The following is a 24717-nucleotide window of genomic DNA, read 5'->3' as shown; positions in this document are numbered from 1 at the left end:
AATATTTAATTTACCATCTTAATTTCTATGCAGGTAAGTACTTAATCAATAATAACTCAATCGGAAAGAAAAAAGACAGAGTCCGTGGTGTTAGAGTTCTAAGGGGTTTTATTCCATAAAGGAATCGTTCCGGAACAGGATATCATGTTCCTGGCACCGCAAAGGGTCCAGGAAGGGATAGAGCAAAGCTTTATTGACAATACATAGCTTATATACTTAATTTTACACCATAGAAAGCAATATAGAAGGCGTAACAGCTGAGAGAAGACAAGATAACAGCATCCACGTGTTACTAGTACGTAATCAGAAGGCGTGGACTAGGCGTGAACTAGAGGTGTGCGCTAGAAACGTCACAGGTAGGTGTCACATATGGGTGGCACTAAACAGAAATGTTGCAATGTCAGCAGAAATCTGAAGCTGGGATGCGCGCGCAGCTGCATGACGTGTGATTGGCGTGAAACTGGAGGGTGCAGGGGGCTTGACATTTACACTGACGGAAAGAGACAGAAGTCTGGCATGTCAGATCAACTCGTACCTCTATCATATCTGGTATCTGATGTTTTAGGAACTGGGCTATCTGGGCAGAAAGGTCTCTGGGGCAGAAGCTATTCAATACTGACTGTGAGTGCGTGTATATGCGCCTGAGTGTCTGCATGAGAAGCGTGGGGGCATGGGCCTTCCATGGGAGCATGGTAACAGAGGCTATGAATTACTTGCACGGAGACAGGCCGGCCCTTTGGCTCTGCAGCTGGGAGGATGTTTACTTAAGCTAGTAGGCAGGAATGTATTTTTCGAGGAGCGGAACAGATAATTCGAAGGTTGTAGTCAGTCTTGGCAGGCAACAGACTGAGCTAAGCACGGAGGGCCGCGCTGGAAGTAAGTCAGAGTTCACGGGTACAGAGGCAGCCTGGGCTGAGGCCCTCGGAGTTAACAGACAAGAAAAAGGCTCGATGGCAGAAATTCAGGGCCTAGTTTGCCAGAGCTGAAAAACGTGTAAGGTACACTACAAAAAGACGTTGGCATAGTATACTTAGGAACGGACTATTAAACCCATTCAGGGTGGGTCTGAAAGAGGACATGTTAACGTTGGACGCAAACGTATTTGCGTCTTCATAGCTGGCACAGGAGGGAAGTTACATGCACTTTAAGCTGGTACATGGAGACGGTGGGGTACACGCTAGGGAACACAACTTGACCATATAATTTATATTTCCTCATTATGACAACACAAGCACACTTCCTGACTCAGCTAGGATTTCATCTTCTAGTGCACTCAAGTCAAGGGGTTAAAAAAAGAGGGGTAGCTATTTTAGCTAGGAATAATAATATCTTAACCAGGAAGAAAGCACAGAACAAATGGGGAAGATGGGCCATGGTTGAGTGCTTCATAGATGGAGAGTGGATAACGTTTGCAACAATTTATGGCTCAACAGAGGATGATCCCGATATCTTCCAATTTTTAGATGTCGAGCTAGCAACATGGGCACCAAAAATCATATTGGGAGGTGATTTTAATATTAATGGAGCAGATGGATTAGGTTTGGGCTCCTTTGGAAAATATAAAGGCAGGAAAAAGAAAGTATATCAGGCACTACACAGTCTGGTTTTAAATAATGCTCTCTCAGATGTGTGGGGGAAAAAGAGAATGGATAATAAAGGCTTTACATATTACTCTGCTCCGCATCGAACATGTGTAAGATTAGATTATTTTTTCATTTCAAGCATCACAATTTCAAATTCAAAGATAGAAAGGCTGCCACGGATCCTTAGTGATCACAACCCTTTAATACTTACTATGGCAACAAAAACAAATACTAGACAATACACAAATTGGACTTTCGAAAGAGAGCTATTGAAAGACGAACAATACATAGAACATATGAATAAATGGATTATTGATTTCTTTAGTTTTAACAGGGACACAGCAGAAACGGGAGTGGTCTGGGACACCTTTAAAGCTGGAGTACGAGGGGAAACAAAGAGCTATAATTCTTATAAAAGGAAACAACTTCAGCTGAGGAATTCAGAACTAGCTCAGAAGGTTCTTAAGGCAGAGGAGAACTTAAAAAATAGTGTTTTGTCGGGGAGGGATTTGGAAAAGGCCTGGATTGAACTAGTGAAAGTAAAAGGTGAGGCAGAGGGCGAAATTGCTAGCAAAGCAGCGAAAATTTATAATACTAAAAGAGAGAAGTGCTATGAGTTAAGTGAGTCGGTAGGCAGAATTCTGGCTAGTCGGACAAGGCAACAAGAAGCTGTGGGTATAGTTAGAGAAATCAGGGATACATCGGGCGTGGTTCATACAGAGTCGAATTAAATAAGGGAAGTATTTAGGACATTCAATGAGAAGTTGTATGACGATGAATTAGAGGGTCATGATTCTCAAAGAGATTATGAGGAAATGGAGGAGTATCTTCAAGAGATCCCTATTGATATAATCAAGGAAGAGGAAGCAGATGATCTAGAGGGAGTTCTGCAGACAGAAGAAATCAGGGAGGCAATATGGAATCTGCCCTCCGGCAAAGCAGCAGGTCCTGATCAAATTCCTGTAGAATTTTATAAAGTATTCTTGGACCTTTTGATAGAAGAAATATTGAAGGTTATGCAACTGGCACAGCTGGGCAAATCAGCACCTAAGTCATGGGGGAGTGCTGAGGTGGTAGTAATTTTAAAGAAAGGAAAAAACCCGGAAGATCCAGGATTGTATAGGCCTATAACTTTACTCAATGCGGACGTAAAAGTCTTTTCCTAGGCATTGGCATCAAGGCTTGCAAGAGTCATTGATAAAATAGTTAGTAGCTGTCAACACGGCTTTATACCAGGGAGAGGAACTACCCACCATATACGAAAGGTAATAACGCTACTTGATGTAACGTCAGTCACAGGAGACCCGATTTCAGTGATGTTACTTGATGCAGAAAAAACATTTGATCGGGTCTCCTGGGGCTACCTTTGGTATGCCCTAGCAAGAACAGGTATTAAACAAGGTTATATTAAAGCCTTACAAACTCTTTATCTAAAACCGGTAGCAACTTTACAAGTGAATGGTGGAAATACGGGCCAATTCCAAATAAAAAGAGGGACTAGACAAGGGTGCCCTTGCTCACCGTTATTGTTTGCCATATATATGGACCCATTAATACGAAGAATAGAAACATCGGAGATGATAGCACCTTTAACAACACTCATCGGGCAGTGCAAAATTTTAGCTTACGCAGATGACATTGCTGTAATTTCTCCAAATCCCTCTGAATCTATAGAACATCTTGAACTCGAGGCGACGAAATTTGGAAAGATATCGGGGTATAAATTAAATACATCTAAAACACAGATAATAAAAAACTGATTTACCCCGTGTACAGATAATCGAGTGGTGCAGGAAGGTACTTATTTAGGGGTTATCATAATGCCAGACCTGGATATCTTAGTAGAAAAGAATATCAATCCTTTGATTAAGAAAGTAGAAAAAGACTTGGATAGGTGGGATAAGTTGCATATGTCAATAGTGGGGCGGACGAATATAGTAAAAATGTTGATACTCCCAAAATTGTTATCTTTTTTTAGAGCAATACCTTTATTATTTGATGGTAAAATTTTTAAAAAACTGGAGTGTATAATAAATAGATTCATTTGGGCAAAGGGGAAAACGAGAAGAGCCCTTAGATTCATGACACTGCCGAGAGAAAGGGGAGGCTGGGGAGTTTCAGACTTAAAATCTTATTATTGGGTGGCGGCTCTACAGAATATGATTGGTATGTTGGGAGGGGAAGAATCAGAGGAGTGGAGCAAATATGGATCACTAGCAATCTATGGATTAACCTTGGGCATGGAAGTGAAGGATGTTTTCCTGAAATTTACAGAGGCCAGCTATTATAAGAGGACAAAGTTTAAGACGCTTATAGCAGCATATGAAATCTGGAAAAGCTTTGCCAAAAAAATAGGCTTGGGGAAATATAACTCGTACACTAGACTCTCATATAATCTAAATCTCCCACAAGATATCTTTTCGGGACCTATATTTGCAGAGTGGGAAAGTAAGGGAATTAGAACTATAGGGGACGTAAAGGGGGACCAGGGAATCCTTCAATTCTCAGATTTATAAGTTAGATTTAATCTAGAAACTAGGCAATTCTTCAAATACTTACAAGTCAGGAGTTTTCTTCTGAATAAAAAAGGAGGTGTTTTGGGATTTAAGCGTAACTCTATTATGGAGATAATTCAAGGGGGGCAAGACTGCACAATTAAAAGGCTATATGCTGAACTGATAAAAATAAAACGGGATGACTACCAAAAATGGAGCGAAAAATGGAAGGATAATCTTAATATCAATTCTGAAAGCTTTGGTATCTCCCTAGAAAAGAGTTATTCTCTATTATGTTCAGCACCATTGCAGGCGCAACATTATAAAACGATATATCATTTATACTATACACCCGCTAAAATAGCACAGTGGGGAGGTACAGTGGGTATTAAGTGCTATAGGTGTGGAAGCTTAGATGCCGATTTAAAACATGTATTTGCAACATGCCCTCACTTAGATTTACTAAAAAAAAACATTAAATATTTCATAAATAATATTTTAGGAACGGACATTGCGTTAACTCCCGGAACTATATTATTAGGAGTCAATGTGAGGGCGTACGACCATTCTGTGGGAGGGAATTTCTATTTGTTGCAATGTCTGTTTTGAGATTATGTATAGCTTCAGCATGGATTGACCCTACACCACCTACTTTTCATAAATGGCTGGCTAAGCTATTAACAACGCATAATGTGGAGAAAGAGATTTATGCAAGGAAGGGAAAAAGGGGAAGGAAACTGGGCAAGATAATATGGGATCCTATAACGAGGTGGAGAGATGATTTAACAGTTTAAAACGGAGGATTGTCTGAAATTTGGTTAAATGAGGTTCATATATGAGATACAAATGGGCATGTTGGTTATAATGGGAGATAGTTATTTGACTGTGCGGAAACATGAGGAAAGGATAATTTTGTTTGACTACACTCAGGTTATACAATTTGGAATAACATTCTGGATCAAATTACCTCACTCCTTTGATTTAACTGGATGTCGATTTCTCTATCTCGCCTGTTGATGTTTTATTGTTTGTTTTTCCTTAATGTCATGCACTTATTTTACTTTTTCTCGTTAATTTTGTCGTGCCCTGTATATAACTGCAAAACATCTTAATAAAAATATTTAAAAAAAAAAAAAAAGGAAAGCTCATGTTACATTAAGGACAGGAATGTTGGTGCCCCGTTTTAATTTTATAAGTACCTGTCCCAATATAATCATATAGCATGGGCAGCCTATAAATACATCACATTATTGATGTACGGCAGCGTGGGCAGATTTTTTAACAGATCGCCATGCCTCAGCATACCTGCAGATTTTAACAAAAACAATGTTTTCACTGGCTCAAACGTTTCCGAAGTTACTAAAAGCGCAGGGACACAAGTTACTGCGCAGTGGATTGCCCTTTGTATATGACTGGTCACCTTTCTGTTACTACTGCTATATTTCAGTGTTGAACTGAAACCAGTAAGATGCAACCAATGGCCGGACAGTGTTAACAAGTGTAAAAAGGACAATACTGTAATAAAATGTGTTGCATAATTTTCTCAACGCAGTCGCATCATTTGGCCTTCCCCTGCCGCATATTACCAGTGGTCTTGGTCATTATAAGGCCTCTGCTTTGTTGCTAACGCTTACACTACTGTTATAATATACTAAGCGCAAGCTCTCCATTACGTACCCAAACCAGTAATATAGCTCCTAAACCATTTCACCCTGCACAAAGCACTGTGACACGCTCCTTGGCCTTTTTCGTGCCAGTACAAACCCACAAATATTAGTGCTCTTACTAGTGAACAGTGCACTTCTCTCTGCAAGAGGAGCATTAACCCACCAAGGTGCGGTCGGTATTACCCTCTCAGACTTTAGTATAGTGCTCCGTGAGGGGCTGAATCCCTCCAGGCGCTGGGGATTGAGAAGGGTGGCTAGAGCTGTTGGAGGGATTTGGGAGGGGGGGTTCTGGAGGAGGCTACCAAGTCACTCGCTTCACCACTGCACTTCTTAGATTCCAGGAGCGTGAGTAGGAAGCTGGTAAGCAGCGCTCTGTTGGTGTGGGCTCAGGGCTGTGCATTTATGCCCCATTTATGCCCCACTTACCCATAATGAGTAGCTAAGCTGAGCTCTTGTTTCAGGTCTGACTTCAGATATTATTCATGGCTGTATACCTTCTCTTTGCTGTCCTAGAAATCTGCTCTTCGGAATTGTTGGATTAGTACATTTACTTAAGAAATACGAAATCTTCTAATGATAAAATTCTACATTTTATGTTATATGGCTGTGTAGGTATACACAGACGGACCGGTCCATGCTATTGGGTGCAATGGGGTAGTCTTATTTCTCTTCCGAACAAGGATCCCAATCCACCCAAATAGAACAACGTCCCTGTCCCTGTGTGCTGTGTAGCAAGCTTAATTATAAATAGCTTAGATCAATCAGTTCAAACTTCAACCTGTTGAGTCAGACCTGGACAAGTGCCACATCTAATATTAAAATCTTTTGACTGTTTTCAGGTCATTGTCCCTCCTTTGTGTCTGTTTCTCTCTGCACTGGATGAATGTTCTAGGTCCTTAAATTATATGGATTAGAAACAAAATGGTGCAGAGCCCAGGCAGTTTCTGAACTGCATAAGAGGGTGGATAACTTGAGGGAGGGACATAATAAAGACTACCCAACAAGGGTAGAAAGCAGGGGAAGACGGACAGGTAAAGAGTGGTGAGCCCAGTACTGGCCCACTGGGTGAGCCTGAGCTGTGAGGTCAGATACCGAGAGAGATATGATGGAGCAAGAGAAGGGAGTGTGAGTGAGTGGGTGGAGCCAGTTGAGGGAGTGGGTGGAGCTGGGGAAAAGTGGGTTTGGCCTCCGACAAACATTTGAGCACCTGCACTTCATATTTTACAAATTAAGCACTGGATAACGCTGAGTGAGAAATAACAGTGACGGCGGAGCCGGCGACTCACTTCTTTTCAAATAGGCAGCGTTGTTGTTTTCAGTTTCACTTGCTTGCCCAGCCAGCCAGCAGTTTGGGTCCCAGGGCCGTCAATCTTAGCCCTACTACGGTCCGGACCCCCTCTTCCGGGGCCCCCACCTACGCTCCCTGCACAGGGCCACCATGAGCCTGGAGCCGGCCCTGCCGAACAGCACCCACTGCTGTGTATTTCAGAACCAGTGACACTCTTCAAGCATGTATGTTGGTCCAGTGGTACTCCTCGTCACACCCTCACACTTACTACTATGGCAGACACTATCGGCTTCATGTCGCACAGGTGGCTGACACCACAAATTATCCATAAATCAGTGCTTTAAATGGATTCAAACAAGTGCAGGTACTCATCAATTTGTGCAGTGAATGGGGGGAGGCAGTTGGGAGCGAAATTAGAGGCGGAGTTAGGAGCTAGAGGCAGAGTTAGGAGGAAGCATTTAATGGGAGCAACATTTTCTTGGTGCGCATTTATGCATGACAATACAGAGATATTTCTGCCAACTGTAGAGTATTTTCGTTTTTTCTCCCTTGTGCAAAAGGATGCATGTATTATTTCTGTAATTTCCTACCAAAGCAGATTGCCTCTGACCCTAGATAAATATGAAAAAAACAAAAGGTACAAATGATGGGCAGAATGCTGAACAATGTAAACATTCTCCCCCAGTCACAAGAATCAGTGTTTAATCCATTACTCTTGCTCACCACGCCACCCTAGTTTGGACCCAGCCATATGCAAATCAGTCTTGACCATGTTACTCATGGGAACAGTCCAGCCCGAACTGGCAAGTCAGGTTCTCCCTGACCAGAAACAAGTATCCTGGGACCGGTTTCAGGGAATCACCCCACATCAGCCAGGATAGCTTGAATCCAGTGGCACAGTGAGCACAAGACCCTTTCTGGGAATACCTTTCCTGGGTTTAAACTGGAATGGCAAGGGGGCAAAATAACTATGGATTTAGGCCCAGATCTCTGTACTAGGGTGAATGCATGACATTGCTCTGCATTCTGTCCAACAATTGTTCTTTTTGTATTTGTCACTGCGAATGGGACGAGTATATCCAGATGTGGGTCCCATGCTCTCGATGCCACTAGAGTCAAGCTAACCTGTCTGATGAGGGATGATACCCCGAAATCGGTCCTAGGATGCTGTTTCCAGTCCAGGGAGGACTTGACCTGGTAGTTCGGGCTGGGCTGTTCCCCTGGGGAACAGGGTCAAGACTAAATTACATATGGCTGGGTCTAAACTGGAATGGCATGGGGAGCAAAAATTCGATGGATGTATGCCCAGATCTCTGAACTGGGGTGAATGCATGACATTGTTCAGCATTCTGTCCAACAGTTGTTCTTTTTGTATTTGTCACCGCGAGTGGGACAAGTATGTCCAGATGTGGGTCCAGTGCTCTCCATGTCACTAGAGTCAAGCTAGCCTAGCTGAAACGGGGCGATACCCCGAAACCGGTCCTAGGATGCTTGTTTCCAGTCCAAGGAGGACCTGGCCTGGCAGTTTGGGCTGGACAGATCCCATGGGGAACAGGGTCAAGACTGATTTGCGTATGGCATAGTCCAAACTGGAATGGCATGGGGAGCAAAAAAGCGATGGATTTAAGCCCAGATCTGTGTACCAGGGTGAATGCATGAAATTGTTCAGCATTCTGTCCATCAATTGTTCTTTTTGCACCCACATAAATATGAAGCATACAAGTCATGAATGTTCTCATTGTGCACAACAACAGATACTGTGTGGGTAATTTGAGTAAAAAACCTGAATATTGATAGACCTATACCTTTTGGCCTCCATTCATTAGAGTACACCTTCCATCTTGCTTCTTTGCATTTTTTCTCTCTGTTGCCTCCTCCACTTTTTACAAAATAAACATCAAAATTGAAGTCATTGAACCAACCCACATGAAAGGGAACATTTTCAATCTGATCTTCACCACAATGCACACCACACCACAGTCTAGAGTCGTCATTTACTATACATCACACATGCACCCACCATGGTTATTCAAAGCCCTCCGCAGCCCGTCAATGGAAGCACAAGGTACCTTCGCGTGAGCACTGGGTAGGTGAAGTGATTACAGGAAACTAGAGCGGTAACACATGTGAGAAAGGACTTAAGTAAATGACAGAGATTAACACAATAGGATGAGTTGAGCAACATGTGTCAGCGCAAAGAGAATGAAATGAACATCAGCGTTGAGGGTACCGGGGTACGTAAGGCATGCGCAGAGCAGCCCCAGCTAGAACAGGGCAGGTGGGCCTTGAACTGACTGGGTCAGGGGAGGTAGGTGGGGGAGAGGAGGAGGGAGGGGTCAGTTAAGGTGGGTTGAGTAAATCAAGCATGATTGGTCAGTGCAACTTGCATGATGTAAGCAAGAGTTGGAAAGGTAAATATAGGGTGGGTGAGTCAAGCACTGGGTGAGTCAATCACAGATGACATCATGGTGGTCTAGATGATGACCTGATGAGTAAAGCAAGCAATCTGGGTATCTGGAAGAGGCAAGCACAATATCTGCAAGACAAGTACAGGCTGGATACATCCAGCACATTGTAGGTACAGTGGGCAAAAGAAGGGCCAGGAGAATGTAGGATTTTCTAAATGGTTTTTATAGGTGGGCCAGGCTTTCTGGGCATCAGAGGGATGCATGGGAAATTTTTGTAATTTTTTATAGCATTTGGATGTTCCCTGAAACGTCTCACAGGATAATAAAAGTGAATGTTGACATGGGAGAAATATTTTTGCTTCAGACAAGTTTCATAAGGAAAGGGCATAAAAGAGAGAAAGTTAAATCCCTGAGCATCCTCTTCCCTAAACAAGGACTCCCAACAAAAGACTTTATGCGCATTCCGACTTCCACAGACAATGACAGCGACTCTGACTGTAATACGGGCCCAGAAGGCAAAGACTGAGTGCCTTTTCACCAAATGTAATTAAAACTTTGCTTCACTGCTTTATAAAACATGGCAAACTCAGCTCTTTGTCTTTCTAGCTCTGGTTAAAAAAAAACTGAAGGGACATCCAGTGAATACTGTCACGATACATCACAAACCCCCACGTGCCATCATCAAACATTCTATGCTACCTTTTTCTTCAGAGATGCTAGCCTTGGATAAGAGTACAGTTTTTTCCCTCTACAGAATCCCCTTAAGGTTTGACGTAATTATATTTTTTAAAATAGGACAACACCATTGTAAATGCATAATCACAAGATGTAAGAGCAAAGCGCTCAAGATCGCCTATGGAGTGAGAGGCTCAGTTAAGACAAAATGTTTTTTAAAAGGGTCTGAGGACATTCCTGAGCATGAAGAAAATTGGAGGAGGTCCCACCTGGACACGATCACACTAGACATAAGGATCACAGTCCATATGTGTCGTGAGTGTGCATTATTTTGAAAAACACTCTTTTTGTCACTCCATTCCCTGTATTTTCTTACCCATTTCCTTCGGCCTCTGAAAATCTATGAGATGTTTATTATCCTCTGCCTGTTCACTTCTGGGGGTCCATGCCTGACCACCCCCACCTCTTGCTTTCTCCCCTGCAGTATTCACTCACCGCCTGCTCTCCTAAGCCTGGGAGAGCTTTCCCACGTGTTCTGCGAGACACCTTCCTCTCGCCCTCTGCCTGACAGCCCCAGCAGGATGGACTCACGCCGCCAATGCTGCCTCTGCTTCACACAGACAGGGTTGGGTTACATTAGCTGGTTGTGAGTCTGTCTTCCCCGTCTGAACATATTTGCGCACATGTACTCAAGTCAAGACAAGTCAAAGATATGTTTATTATGACCATAGTCTTTAAACCAGTGCAAGAAGCAGTATCGCAGGTTTAAAATATTCACATAAAAGACAATAAAACTTATAAAAGTTAATCCAATATCGATTAAAATTCTTACACGCCCTTATACATTTACCAACGCCAATAAAATCACATTTAAACTGAAACTTATTATTGCATTTAAAACACATTCCTTTCCTTTAGTTCGAGTATAATTTTCATTGATTGAAAATTCATACAGTACTACAGATTAATCCTGGTTTCTTAGTGCACTCAGTACCACATTTATATATTTTCCAAGGGCAATTGCAATGTCAATAGTGGGAATTTCATTTAATAGGTTGGCCGCCTGCGCCCTTGTTCTTATATCGTGTTTTAGGAACACAGGACGTAGCCACAGTTTCCGCTGTTCTAATAGTGTCAAACAATCAAGTAGGATATGTACCAGGTCTCCTTTGCATCCCAAATTGCACCTGCAGCACCCATTCTGATCTAGCATTTTTGCTTTCAGGTCTTTATTTGTTAACCATGGGTTGATCCCAATCCGCAACCTTAAAATCTCCTGCCTAAAGCCGCGGTTGGGTAGGATGTCTAAATAGGGAAACCAATTTTTGTTTGACCAAGAGTTCATCATGTGTGCTACTGATTTCTTCTTCGCTAAGTATCGCATATCAATCGTTCTGGATACTTCCTTCCCATTTAATTTCAGCTCACTCTTGGTACAAAGTACTTGATGCGTTTCCTGGATCACCTCTACCTTTAACCTTTTACAAATTTGCATCAATCTTTCCCTGCAGGCTTTTGCCCATTTTAGGTCACTGTTTTGGATTTCTTTCCTGCACCATTGTGCTACTTTTTGCCCATCTGGATCTTCAAATCGTTTCCAAAGTCTAATTATTGCCATTTGTGTTTGTATCTCCCAAGACTTTGTGCTATTTCTGTTCTTATAGCTTGGACCATAGACTTAGACATTCTGTTCCTAACAGAAACCTGGCTCACTCCCAGCAGTGGCCCTGACATTGTTCTAGCACTCCCCCCCGGGTATGTCATGTGCTCACTGAACAGACCAGAGGGAAGGGGAGGTGGACTCGCCATAATCTTTAAAGACAGTCTCACCTGTAGAACATCTGACGGCAACATCAGAGGATACGAAAGCTGCCATTTTACGATACTAATCTCCCCAGTTACCTCGCTATCAGGAACACTGGTATATCGTCCGCCGGGCAACCTAGGAGACTTCTCGGACAAAATTATTGACCAGACCTCCATTAAATGCACCTCCACTTCCAACTACCTACTATTAGGAGACTTGAATGTGCATTTCTTGGACCAGGGTGATAAACGGGCCAATGAACTACTCCAGGACCTCACCTCAATGGGCCTAGACCTTAAAAACCCACAAGCTACTCATGAAAGAGGGCAACTGCTCGACCCTATCTTCTCCAACATTTCCAACCTGAAAACGTTGGACCACATCCCCCTCCCATGGACGGACCACTTCTTGGTCTCCCTTATATGGGACATTACCACTCCGCCCCCTCCACCTCCCAAAATCCGAACTTATACCAGACGGTGGCAGAAATTGAAACCAGAAGTCTGGGCAGCCAAACTCATGGAAAACGTTCCCCATCCCCCCCATGACACCCTGGTAGGGGACAAAGAATTCAACACCTGGGTTACCCAATCACTCGACGCCATTCTGCCAAAAACCCATGCTCTGAAACACACCAAGAGAGTCAACCCCTCACCATGGTACACCCCGGAACTCAACCTTCTGCGTAAGACGTGTAAAAGAAACGAACGCATTTGGAGGAAAGGAAAAACCGAGGAACAAAAGGAATCATTCCGCACCTCCATAAAATCTTACAAAAAAGAGCTCCGGAGCACCAAAATCAGCTTCTATGAGAACAGGATTAAAAACGCTGCCTGCTCGGCCCAAGAAACATACTCCGTTCTCAAAGAACTGCTTCACGCCCCTGACCCCCCACTCAAAGCCCTCGACCCCAAAGAAGCTGAAACTAAATGCAATAACCTAGCCACCTTCTTCGATGAGAAGATTCAAAAAATTCTTCTCACTATACCCCCCCCTATACAGACCCAAATAGAGCAGGATCTTACCATCACCTCCGCTAATCCTTCCCTGCCGTCTGCGTACCCCCAACCCTACCTGGACGCCTTCGGCCCTGTAACTACGGAAGAGGTAGAAGCAACCCTGACCTCAATCAAAAGTGGCTCCCCCCTCGACCCGGCCCCCCTCCGCTTCTTAAAAAAAGTATCGAACACCATCATCCCTCCCCTCACGGCCCTGATCAACTCCTCTCTTTCGGAGGGCATAGTCCCCCCTAGCTGGAAAGCAGCAGCAGTCAAAGGTCTGCTAAAAAAACCCTCTTTAGATCCGGAAGACCTCGCCAACTACAGGCCCATCTCCCTCCTCCCTGGAAACAGCAAAATCGCGGAGAAGTTGGTTAACAAGCAACTATCACTCTATCTTGAGAGTAACAACCTCCTAGGGGTCTCCCAGACAGGGTTCCGTCCAGGTCAGGGCACGGACATCGCTCTCCTGGCAGCAGTGGAGAAGGCCAGAAGCATTCTGGACACGGGAGGATCAGTGGCAGTGATCCTCCTAGACCTCAGTGCGGCCTTCGACACTGTGGACCACCCTACCCTTATTCACCGACTGGGAGAAGTCGGAATAAAAGGTTCGGCCCTGAAGTGGCTCGAATCATTCTTATCAGGACGTTCCTTCCAGGTGCGGGAAAATGACAGCCACTCACCTACCATCCCCCTCCGGTGTGGAGTACCGCAGGGCTCATCCTTGAGCCCTACGTTGTTCAACGTATACATGGCCCCACTGGAGAAGAGGGTCAGCTCGTTTGGCGTGTCAATTATCAATTACGCCGACGACACTCAGTTGATCGTAACCCTCTCACACCCCCACCACGCCCCTTCTGACCTCCACAGCTGCCTGTCCGAAGTCCACCGATGGATGAATCTATCCTCGCTGAAACTAAACGGTTCCAAGACCGAGATACTCCTGATGGGCCACAAGGAACCATCTCTGCCATCTCACCTCTGGCCTAGCTGCCTAGGTGACCCCCCCGCTCCCAAGGAAGAGGTCAAGAGCCTCGGGGTATGGATCGAGAAGGATATGAGCTTTAGGACCCAGGCTAAAAAGACAGCAGGAACTTGTTTCGGGTTACTCAGAGCCTGCAGGAAGATCTTCCCCCTGCTCCCCGACACCGCAAGAAGGCTTCTCATTCAGGGTCTAATCCTGGCAAGATTAGATTACTGCAACGCCATCTACCTGGGAGCTCCTGAAGCCACCATGAACACACTGCAAAAAGTCCAAAATGCCGCCGCCCGCCTACTCACAGGAACACCAGGAAGATCCTCCGCCAAACCGGCTCTTAAATCCCTCCACTGGCTCCCAGTGAGAGAGAGGGTCATCTTTAAGGCCCTCTGCTTGGCCCACAAAACCCTCAACAACAACGGCCCCCCTCTTCTCAAGGAAATCTTAAATCCCTATAAATCGAAAAGAGATCTTCGATCCAGTACAGAAAATTTCATCTCGGCTCCCAGAGTCAAAAAAGCCAAGACTGGCGGCCGTCGGTTTTCGGTCCACACTGCTAAACATTGGAACCTTCTCCCACGAAGACTCAGGACAGAATCGAACTACCTCCAGTTCAGAAAATCCCTTAAGACCTCCCTTTTCCCCCAAACATAAACACACCAGACGGCAGAAACCCTGGAAGAAGCAGGTCAGCGCTGGGATGCTCTTTGAGTTACTACGCGCTTAACAAAACCATTAAATAAATAAATAAATAAATAAGATGATTGTGGGAGCGAGAGAAGGATTTTTAGGCATTTCCCCTCCACCAGGTCGCAGGCTCCCTTACCGCTCAAATAAAGGATTTCTGCTCCATACAGGACTTGGGGGGGGGGTGGGGGGGGGGGGGGGGATCATTGCCTCAAAAGCTCTTAGCATTGGTCGGTGTGACATCTCTCCATAATCCCTATTGAACATTTTTAGTCCGCATATTGAAGTGTGTGCTTTTGCTTTTTGTGATTCCAGATGCGTGCACCAATTTAATGTCTTATCAAACCAAATACCTAGGTATCGATACTCATTAACCGTCTCCAGTTTGAGCTCACCTAGGTACCAACTAAACATGCTTGTCTTTTTCCCAAAGCATAGGATTTTTGTTTTATCTAGGTTGACTGTTAGGAATTTGCTAGCACAATATGCATTGAAGGCTTTAAGCTTTCTTTGAAGGCCTCTCTCGGTCTGGTCTACTATTACCAGATCGTCTGCATAGAGTAAGCAGGGCACCTTGTTTCCATCCATTTTGGGACTTGCACTACCCTCAACCTCTAAATAGGCCGGGAGGTCTGACAGGAATATGAAGAATAGCTGTGGGGCCAGAACACAATCCTGTCTTAAGCCATTGGCGATGGGTATTTTTTGCGTCAGTGATCCCTCGGTATCCCTGATGACTTGCGCCCAGTTTCCTCTGTGTAATTCCTTTATTATGGTCAGTAAGTCTTTGGGGATGTTTACCTTCGTTAGGGTTTCCCATAGACAGACCCGATCGACTGAATCGAAGGCTGCTCGGAAGTCAATGAAACAACAGCATAGCTTGCCATTTTGTTCCGTCGACTTCTTTGCCATAGCCCATAATGCAAATCCATGATCTATCGTGGAGTGCCCCTCCCTAAATCCTCCCTGTTCTATGGGTACAATTTGGAACTCCTTTACCCATGAGTTAAGTTGGTTCAATACAATTTTTGAAAAAACTTTCTCTCCTATATCAAGGAGGTTAATCAGTCGGTAATTTTGTGGTGCCTCCATGCTCCCTTTCTTATGGATTGGCCTGATTATTGCGCCCTTCCAAGTAGGTGGCATTATGTCTTCTATCAGTATTATATGGAACATCTGTGCAAAAAATCTTGCCCACCACTTTACTTCCGACTTCAGTATTATTGCAGGAAGGTTGTCGGGTCCTGCCGCACGAGTTAGCTTCAGTTCTCTTATTGTATGCTCAACTTGCTTTTCATTAAACTTAGATTTAAGCTCTTCTGATATTTCTTGCCATTTTTTGGTCTCTACATGATCTTTAGGAGCTCTTACCCCGTACAATTCCCTTATATACTCCTCCCATGCTGCCTCACTAACTACACATTTTAGTTCACCATCTGTTGGGCCAATTGCTGCCTTTACCAATTTCCAAAATTGTCTTAGGTTTTTATCCTCAATTGCTTCTAACAGGTTTGACCAACATTTCTCTTTATATGAAGCGCTGCAGTCAAGCGCTCAGCCTGCCCTCCTAGACCCTCCAAAACACAGCGAGCCCACGCTGCCTGAGAGGAAAACGCCCACACCGCCAGCGCGGTCGAAGGCGAAGCCACGCCCACTGCGAGGCCACGCCCTTAACATCTACTACAAATGTGTCGGCCATTCCAGCGCAGCGGACGAGCGCAGCGGGAGCGCCGTTTGCGCGCCGAAGACGCGCCTAAGGCAAGCCCGTCTGCGCCCGTCCGCGCACGACCGGGCCTAGGGCCAGACTATATGCCTGTCCCAGCCGCCTCTAAGGTAAGCTATTCCCGCAGAGAGCTCCTCAGCCTTAGACCCACTAAAAACAGCTCATGTCTGGCACTACACGACCCCACTGTCCCTTTTCGCCGCTGTGACAAATGCAAACCAGGCAATCTCTCCCTTCCAAAACCCCCCGTCCCTCCCCCTGTCCTTAAAATCTCGACCCTTAACTGCAGATCACTTCCCAAACATGCCCTGCTTATCAACCATCTTATTGTCGACCTTAAACTGGACATACTTTTCCTCACAGAAACCTGGATTACGGAGCATTCCAACGCTGACGTCGTCCTAGCTCTCCCCCCGGGCTTCCTCATCATGTCTCAACCCCGTCCCCTAGGTAGAGGAGGTGGATTAGCCATTATCCACAGGGACCACTTTATCTGTCGATCCAAAGACTGCGCGATCCAAGACTCAGAGAGCTGCCTCTTCACGATTCAGCTGTCTTCGACGAACTCCCTGTCAGGCCTTCTGGTGTATCGGCCGCCCGGCCACTCTGGCCCCTTCACAGCCGCCCTCCTGGAAACCGTTTCCTCCGCGGCACACCTGACACCTAACTTCCTTATAACAGGCGACCTAAACATCCATCTCGAGGATCCCCTTGACACTGGGGCAACCGACTTTATTGACGACCTAGCGGCCTTGGGTCTGCTTCTCGCCAACTCTGAACCAACTCACACGAAAGGGCACCTTCTCGACCCGGTGTTTTCCAACATCCCTTCCCTCCTTTTCATTAACTCTCAACCCCTCCCGTGGACGGACCACTTTCTAGTCACGACCCATCTCCCTGGAGCTTTCAAAAAGCCTCAAAAACCCCCCACCTTCACCAGAGACAGAGCGTGGGCCAGACTCTCGGTGGAGGATTGGTCCACAGCCCTGGACGCTTCGACCCCCAGTCTTTCTGAGGACCCCTCCACCGCCGACTCCCAAGTCAGAGACTGGATATCCTCCACTCTCGATAATCTTATCCCCATAAAAAATCGGGAGATCAAAAACAGGATAAAAGGCCAGGCCCCCTGGTATACTCCTGACCTCAGGGATCTACGCAAAGAGTGCAAAAAGGCCGAGAGGCAGTGGAGAAAGGACTGGCTCCACAGTAACAAAGACCTCTACAATAGTGCAGTTAGACGCTACAAATCAGCTCTCAAACTTGCTAAGGCAGGATTCTATGACAACAGAATACAAAACGCCACCAATTCCACAAAAGAAGCGTACCTGATTGTCAAAGAACTCCTCAACATTCCATCAGCACCCACCGTTTCCCATGCCCCCCCAGACAGAAGTAATGACTTTGCCTCCTTCTTCGACTCTAAAATCTCGCGAATATTGGACTCTCTCCCCAGCATCACCCCCCACATCTCCACTGATACTGAGGTCTGTATTAACAGCCCACGGCTGTCCTCCTTTAGAGCAACCTCCCTCATTGAGGTCTCCGCCACGTTAGCCAAAATGAAAAGCGGCTCTCCTCTTGACCCAGCCCCGGCCAGACTATTAAAAGCTGCCGCCCCCAGCATAGCCTCCACCATCAGGGATCTCATTAACATCTCCTTGCGCCAAGGCACAGTGCCGCCCAACTGGAAAAATGCGGTTGTCAAAGCCCTGCTAAAGAAACCCCATCTGAATCCTGACAATATGTCTAACTATAGACCCATATCACTCCTTCCCTGCATCAGCAAGATGGCGGAGAAACTAGTTAATTCCCAACTCTCCCAATTCCTTGAGACCAACAAAATCCTGCGCCCATCTCAAACTGGCTTTAGGCCCGGCCAGGGCACGGACACAGCCCTCCTCTCCGTCATTGAGGAATCAAGGCGCATTCTGGATTCAGGAGGATCAGTGGCAGTGATCCTCCTGGACCTCAGTGCCGCCTTTGACACGGTGGATCACCGTGTCCTTCTACATCGCCTGGCCAGGGCAGGAATTGTGGGCTCAGCACACGCCTGGATTAACTCCTTCCTATCAGGCCGTTCATTTCAGGTGTGGGACGGCAACTCTCGCTCAGACCCCCTTCCACTCACATGTGGAGTCCCGCAGGGGTCCTCGCTTAGTCCCACCCTGTTTAATGTTTACATGGCCCCCCTGGAAGACGTTGTGACCCCCTATGGGATCAAAATTGTCAACTACGCTGACGACACCCAACTTGTCGTCTCCCTCTCCCAGCTGGACAAACACCCAGACAGCCTGCGGAACTGCCTCCAAGACATCTACTCCTGGATGTGCGAATCTTCCCTAAAATTGAACGGTTCTAAAACCGAAATTATGCTCCTGGGCAACAAATGGTCATCAATCCCCGCTTCGGTGTGGCCGGACACCTTTGGTGAGATACCCACTCCAAAGTCAGAAGTCAAAACGCTAGGCGTTTGGCTGGAACCAAGCCTCACCATGAAGACCCAGGCAACCAAGACCGCTGGATCATGCTTTGGCCTCCTGCGGTCAACCCGAAAAATTCTCCCTCTCCTTCCTCCAATATCCAGGAAACTGCTGGTTCAAGGGCTCATCCTAGCCAGACTCGACTATAGCAACGCAGTCTACCTCGGTGCACCGGAGTTTACCTTAGCCAAACTCCAACGGGCACAAAACGCCGCGGCAAGGATTATAATGGACCTCCCCCCCAGAGCCTCTGCCAAATCAGCCCTCAAGGCCCTGCACTGGCTCCCTGTCCGCCAACGAGTTGAGTTTAAGGCAATGTGCACCAGTCACAAACTCATTAATGGTGCCGGCCCTGCCGCCCTGAAAGACCTTGTCGCCCCCTACAAAGCCCCTAGGGCACTGCGCTCGGACGACGAGCATTTGGCCATCGTCCCTAAATTTAAGAAGGCTCGGACCGGTGGCCGTCGCTTTTCGGTCAAAGCCTCCTCAGGCTGGAACGCACTGCCTCGCCACTTGCGTCTGGAACCCTGCCACGCCCTCTTCCGGAAAAAACTAAAAACTTTCTTATTCCCCAAATAATCCTCCGGTCCCCCCTCCTCTTGGGATATCACAGCTCTATAGCGCGGGGATGCCTCCGGGTCACCAGGCGCTTTATAAATTTATAAATAAATAAATAATAAATATGACCTTTTTGCGTCATTTACCATTTTTTTTAATTCTCTTTTCAGCTTGTTTATGTGTACCTGTCTCTCATGTGTGAAGTTCTTTTTTTTGCCTTCTTTGTGCTGCCCTTATCTCCCTTTTTTAGGTTTCGCCTGGGGAACGGAGCGTAAGCTCCGCCCCCAGAGAAATCTGTAGTTTCCAGTAAGGACTCTTGAATACGCCCCTCTGTTCCATTGGCTAGCTCCATAAATGGAGGCTAGCCATTGGAACAGAGATCTGTCCGTCAAGTCCAGACCAGATTCTGGGGCGTTCCCGACATTTTTTCCCTCTCCACCCACTTCTGTTCGTCATCACGGTGGTGGGTGGGTGTTATTTTTTTTTTGGGAGTCCGCCTGTTTTCTTCTTTTGCTAAGTGTTTGTTGTTGGAGTTGGCTGCAAGATTCAAGTTCCCACGAGGCTATCAGGTAAGGAGCATTTTGTTTAGAAATGTGCGTGCGCCATGATCCTTCCCCCCCCCTCGCTGTCCTGTGCACGTTTCCCGCCTCCCTCCCGCCGTCCGTGTCCTCTTCCGCCGTTCGTGTCCTCTCCCGCCCCCCTCCCGCCGTCCGTGTCCTCTCCCGCCCCCTCCCGCCGTTCGTGTCCTCTCCTGCCCCCCTCCCGCCGTTCGTGTCCTCTCCTGCCCCCCTCCCGCCGTCCGTGTCCTCTCCCGCCCCCCTCCCGCCGTCCGTGTCCTCTCCCGCCCCCCTCCCGCCATCCGTGTCCTCTCCCGCCCCCCTCCCGCCGTCTGTGTCCTCTTCTGCCGTTCGTGTCCTCTCCTGCCCCCCTCCCGCCGTCCGTGTCCTCTCCCGCCCCCCTCCCGCCGTCCGTGTCCTCTCCGGCCCCCCGTGTCCTCGTAGGTGCTTGTTCAGACAGAAGTCTGCACTGCTAACTCCGAAGGGTTGAGTAACAGTCAGTGAAGATATCAGCGCCTGACATTTGACCCACTCTCCACAAAGTTTTCGGAAGCACATTTTCATAGCTGGACACGTTCCTTGGATAACATGAAAAACAGCTAAAGGCGCTGTTGGTTGAGTCTGGAAATCCAATTCAGTTAGTGGTTATGCTCTTAAACTAACCGAAAATAAAATGCAACAATATCACAATTCGTATATCAACCGAGTCACGCGTTCACATGACCCTGGTGCCTCGCTTCTAGACGAATTCTTCCCAAGTCTTTAAGTGATGATAAACAACTTGGTTTTCCGCGAAACTCCCCTCGAACCTCTCCTCTTCCTAGCATTCTAGGTGCAGGCAGGCTGCACGAGCCACCGTCTCTCACCGATTGGTTGGCATGTAGCACTTGCTGCATGCGGATTGGCTGGAGGCCTGCTGTCCACGCGCTGCCCTCATGCTTACTGTACATTCCGTGCCAAACCACGCTTTGTCTGTCTCGTGTTGCTGCAGCTGGGGTTTGATTTCCTGTGTGAGTCATGCTGTATTCGAAGGCGGTAGGGCACGAATTTCAGACTCGGCCTGCTGGTTGTAACGTGTACAGCCCGTAGCAATCCTAACCCTGGCACCGTTTGATGGTAATTATTTATTTTTCGTGGGTTTTTGTACAAACATGCCACAATGTAAACGAGGGAAACAATTGCAAAGGGATACTTCAGAAAATTGTTGCAAACAACATTTCACTGTAGGCAAATAAAGACAATTCTGAAGCGAAATATCTCCTTATTCGTAGATCTCGGGTTTTCCATTGTGAGGTGTGATCATCGAGTTTTCTTTCCAAAACTGATATTTTTAGCTTTGCCTTTCAGCTTTGTAAAATGGAAGTTACGACTGCCCCAATGCAAAAGTAGCAATCATTGGCAAAGCTATTAGGTTTCGCCAGTACAGAGCAGGCCCTGGGGAGAGAGAGACAGGGTGTAGCTGCTTTGGCGCAGGAGCTGTGTATGCTGCCACATTCCTCGATTCATCAGAACTGTGGGACACAGTACTGTCCCTCCCTCTGAGCCCGGGAACAGTGGCGCTGCTCTGCCCCATGGGCCATGGGACCCAGGGGTCTGGGTGCTGCTGCGGCGCTCGTGGCCTCGGAGCTGTGGGTGGTGATGTGGCCCTCGGGGCCTCGGAGCTGTGGGTGCTGATGTGGCCCTCGGGGCCTCAGAGCTGTGGGTACTGCTGTGCCCCATGGGACACGAAGCTGTGGGTACTGCTGTGGCCCTCGGGGCCTCGGAGCTGTGGGTGCTGCTGTGGCCCTCGGGGCCTCGGAACTGTGGGTGCTGCTGTGGCCCTCGGGGCCTCGGAGCTGTGGGTGATGCTATGGCCCTCTGGGTTGAACCGGTCGCTTAGGTTCCCTGGCAGGTCATCACCATACGGTTTCCTTTCACAACCATTCCTGGTAAACATTTATGAAAGGATGGGGGGGGGCTCTGTGTGGGGGGGCTCTCTGTGGGTATGGCATTTGCGAGAGATTAAGCTATTGGCATTGTAAATGACAATGCCATTTATTTATCGGTTTTCAAAACAAACACATAAATAAAAAAATTGTCATTTACAATGCCAAATAGCTCTAACTTTTCCAAAGGCGAAACCGTTGCATTGTAAATGCTTGTTTAGATTGGCACTCAACAGAGAACCCTTTCACTCGGCTGGGCGGTTTTACACTATTGTTTTTGTCCCTTTTTAGTTCTATTCTTAGGCACTGGACCACTTCTTCTAACTTTTCAATGAACCATTCCAAATTTTTATTCTCTAAATTTTCCGGCTCAACTTTAATTTGCATGGCCTTCAGTTTTTCCTGATATTCGTCCGTGAGTCGTGTCCTCACCCGTTTAGGGTTCTCAACCTCCTGGGGGATCACTTTTTCTCCAGTATTAGGGGCGTCTTTCATAGATTCACATGCTTGAATATTCCCCGTCGTCGAAGTGGGAGTCCCACGGTAAATAAAATAGCAATAATGCTAATAAATATATGTATATATAAATATATAAAGTATCATATAAGTAGTAAAACTGATAAAATATGTACTGAAAAACCTTTACAAAGGTTACTACATAGGAATGCATTAGAGAGAAAAAACTCATTTGTAACATATCAGTGTCATTATGTTAGTCCAAACTGCAGCCAATCAGGCCCAAGCACCCTCTAGAACCTTCTCCTCAGAAGCTCAAGCCCTCAGATTTTCTACCGCACGTCGTGTGAAGGGAGTCTCCCTGAGCTCTGCTCAGTTCTTTTCAACTTATCTACTCTTCTCAGTTCTTTTTCACAAAGATGTCAAGTAAGAAGTCTTTATTTAGACCTTGTTCCTCCTGTGGGAAATTACGTTTATTTGAGAAAGACCCTCATGACAAGTGCATTTATTGCTTGTATCCTGATCACAAAGTGGATGATTGTAGGTTATGTAGAACTTTCAATCCTAAAACCATTAAGGACAGGGAGGGTCGCCTCCTATTATGGCTTAAGCGCCTTCAAGATAAGGACGCGGTTGTTTCTGACGCAGAAAGCCTTCAGTCAGCTCCTTCTTCTGTGGCTTCTAAGCGTGGCAGTGTTCAGGAGTTACCATCTCCTTTCCTGAAGAAAAGAAAGCTGGCTTTGACTGTGGCTGCAGTGCCACCTACTGCTTCTGTGCCTATTATAACTACGCCCACGAGATCTGGCTCTCAGGCGTCGTTTCCAGCTTCGATTAAAGCAGCGCGGTCGTCGACGGGCTCGTCGACGACCACTCCGACGACGAGATTGGCTGCTGTGGCCTCGTCTACAACGACAGTCACGACGACATCGGCGTCGTCATCGTCGACGAGAATCTCGATGACGGCTCTCACGTCGACGAGAGCCTCTGTTTCTTCAATCTCGTCGACGATCCCTATCAAATCGTCGACGAAGAAGCCATCGTCGATGAAGAACCCATCGTCGTCAATCCCATCGTCAACGAAGGCCTCGTCGACGAGGCTCCCGTCGACGGCGACGACGAAGCTCCCGTCGACGGAGATTCCGTCGACGAAGATTCCGTCGACGAAGCTCCCGTCGACGAAGATTCCGTCGACGAAGTTGCCGTCGACGAAGGTGCCGGCGACGAAGGCACCGTCGGTGTCTAGGATGCCGCCTGCTACACAATCACCGTCGGCGGCCCAGACGACGTCTACTACATCGTCGACGACAGCATCATCGACGGGCTCGTCGATGAGCAGACCAGCGACAGTAGGGCCTAAGCCTTCTACGTCCACGGAGGCGCCTAGAGACTTATCGTCTACGACGACTGCTTCAATACTGTCGTCATCTACGCAGGGCTCTGCGTTGACAGCAACTTCCAGTTCTTCTTCCTATGCCAACATGCCTTTGGTGGCCATGGACACTTCAGTTTCTGCTGTACAGTCCTCATTCAATAAAGAGGAAGATTCCGCTTTCCACCTTCAATCCCCTGCTCAACAGCCACCACTCCAGTTGTTCGTGTCTGACCATGAGACTGAGTCAGTTCCAGATGACACTGTTTATGGGGATGCCCGGAGTCCATCAGATTTAATCATTAAATGCCAGGACACTTCTTCTGAAGAAGAAGAGGAAGAAGAGGTTGAGCAGGTAGAGCAGCACGAAGACCAATGCGTGCAAATCCCTATGACGTCTATTCCAATGACACTTTTCTCTAACCTCCAACACATGTTGGACGATTATAACAGACGTTTTCCACCTACCCCTCAGGGTACTCCGGTTCATGAATCCATTGATGTAGCACTTTCGCATCAACCAATACAAACTCCTCCAAGGCAGTCGGCTCCGTCAGTACATTTGAGTGCTCCTCTGTCTACTAATCCACTTACGGACACTGACTCAGAGCCAGAGAGAGAGGAAGGAGAGGTTTGTCAGGACTCAGATGGTGAGCAGGATCCTTATTTGGCGGAATTTGATAATTATCGAGTGCAAACACCCTCGCCGCAACAGGGCCCTTCAAGTGATTCACCTCCTGTGGACATCGCTAGTTTTCATAAACTTATGGACAAGGCGGCGGACCGCTTCAAGTTGTCAAGGGTCCAACGTGATGAAGACTGTTTTCTGTATGATTTCAAAAATCAGCCTTATAAACAGGTGCATACAATACCAATTATTGAATTTATTTGGAAGGAAGGGCAAAAGATTATGAAGGCTCCTAACTCCTTGCCGGCCCAGATACCTAGATTGGAGAAAAAGTACAAGGCTCCAACTGGCTCGCCTGCTTGTCTGCTCACTCACCCAAAGCCAGACTCAGTTGTGACTCAGGCAGCACAACGTCGTGCACGTAATCCTACAGC

At 46.8% G+C, this 24717-nt stretch overlaps 1 protein-coding gene across 5 annotated transcripts in view; it reads left to right on the top strand.

The window, feature by feature from the left end:
* The window catches only part of LOC147717698 (E3 ubiquitin-protein ligase TRIM39-like), a 660302-nt gene that overhangs the window by 613832 nt on the left and 21753 nt on the right, over positions 1-24717 (top strand). Inside the window, exon 10 of one of the 5 annotated variants that reach the window (XM_086924486.1) lies at positions 2636-2645. The exons of the other annotated variants lie outside the window; for them this stretch is intronic. Coding sequence (XP_086780612.1) covers positions 2636-2645 — 10 coding nt within the window. The remainder of the gene's footprint in view (positions 1-2635; positions 2646-24717) is intronic. 5 annotated transcript variants of the gene reach the window in all.

The sequence above is a fragment of the Lissotriton vulgaris genome, chromosome 5 (assembly GCF_964263255.1).
Source record: "Lissotriton vulgaris chromosome 5, aLisVul1.2, whole genome shotgun sequence".
Lineage (NCBI taxonomy): Eukaryota > Metazoa > Chordata > Amphibia > Caudata > Salamandridae > Lissotriton > Lissotriton vulgaris.
The sequence above is the reverse complement of the archived record's forward strand: the minus strand, read 5'-3'. Positions and strand labels throughout refer to the sequence as shown.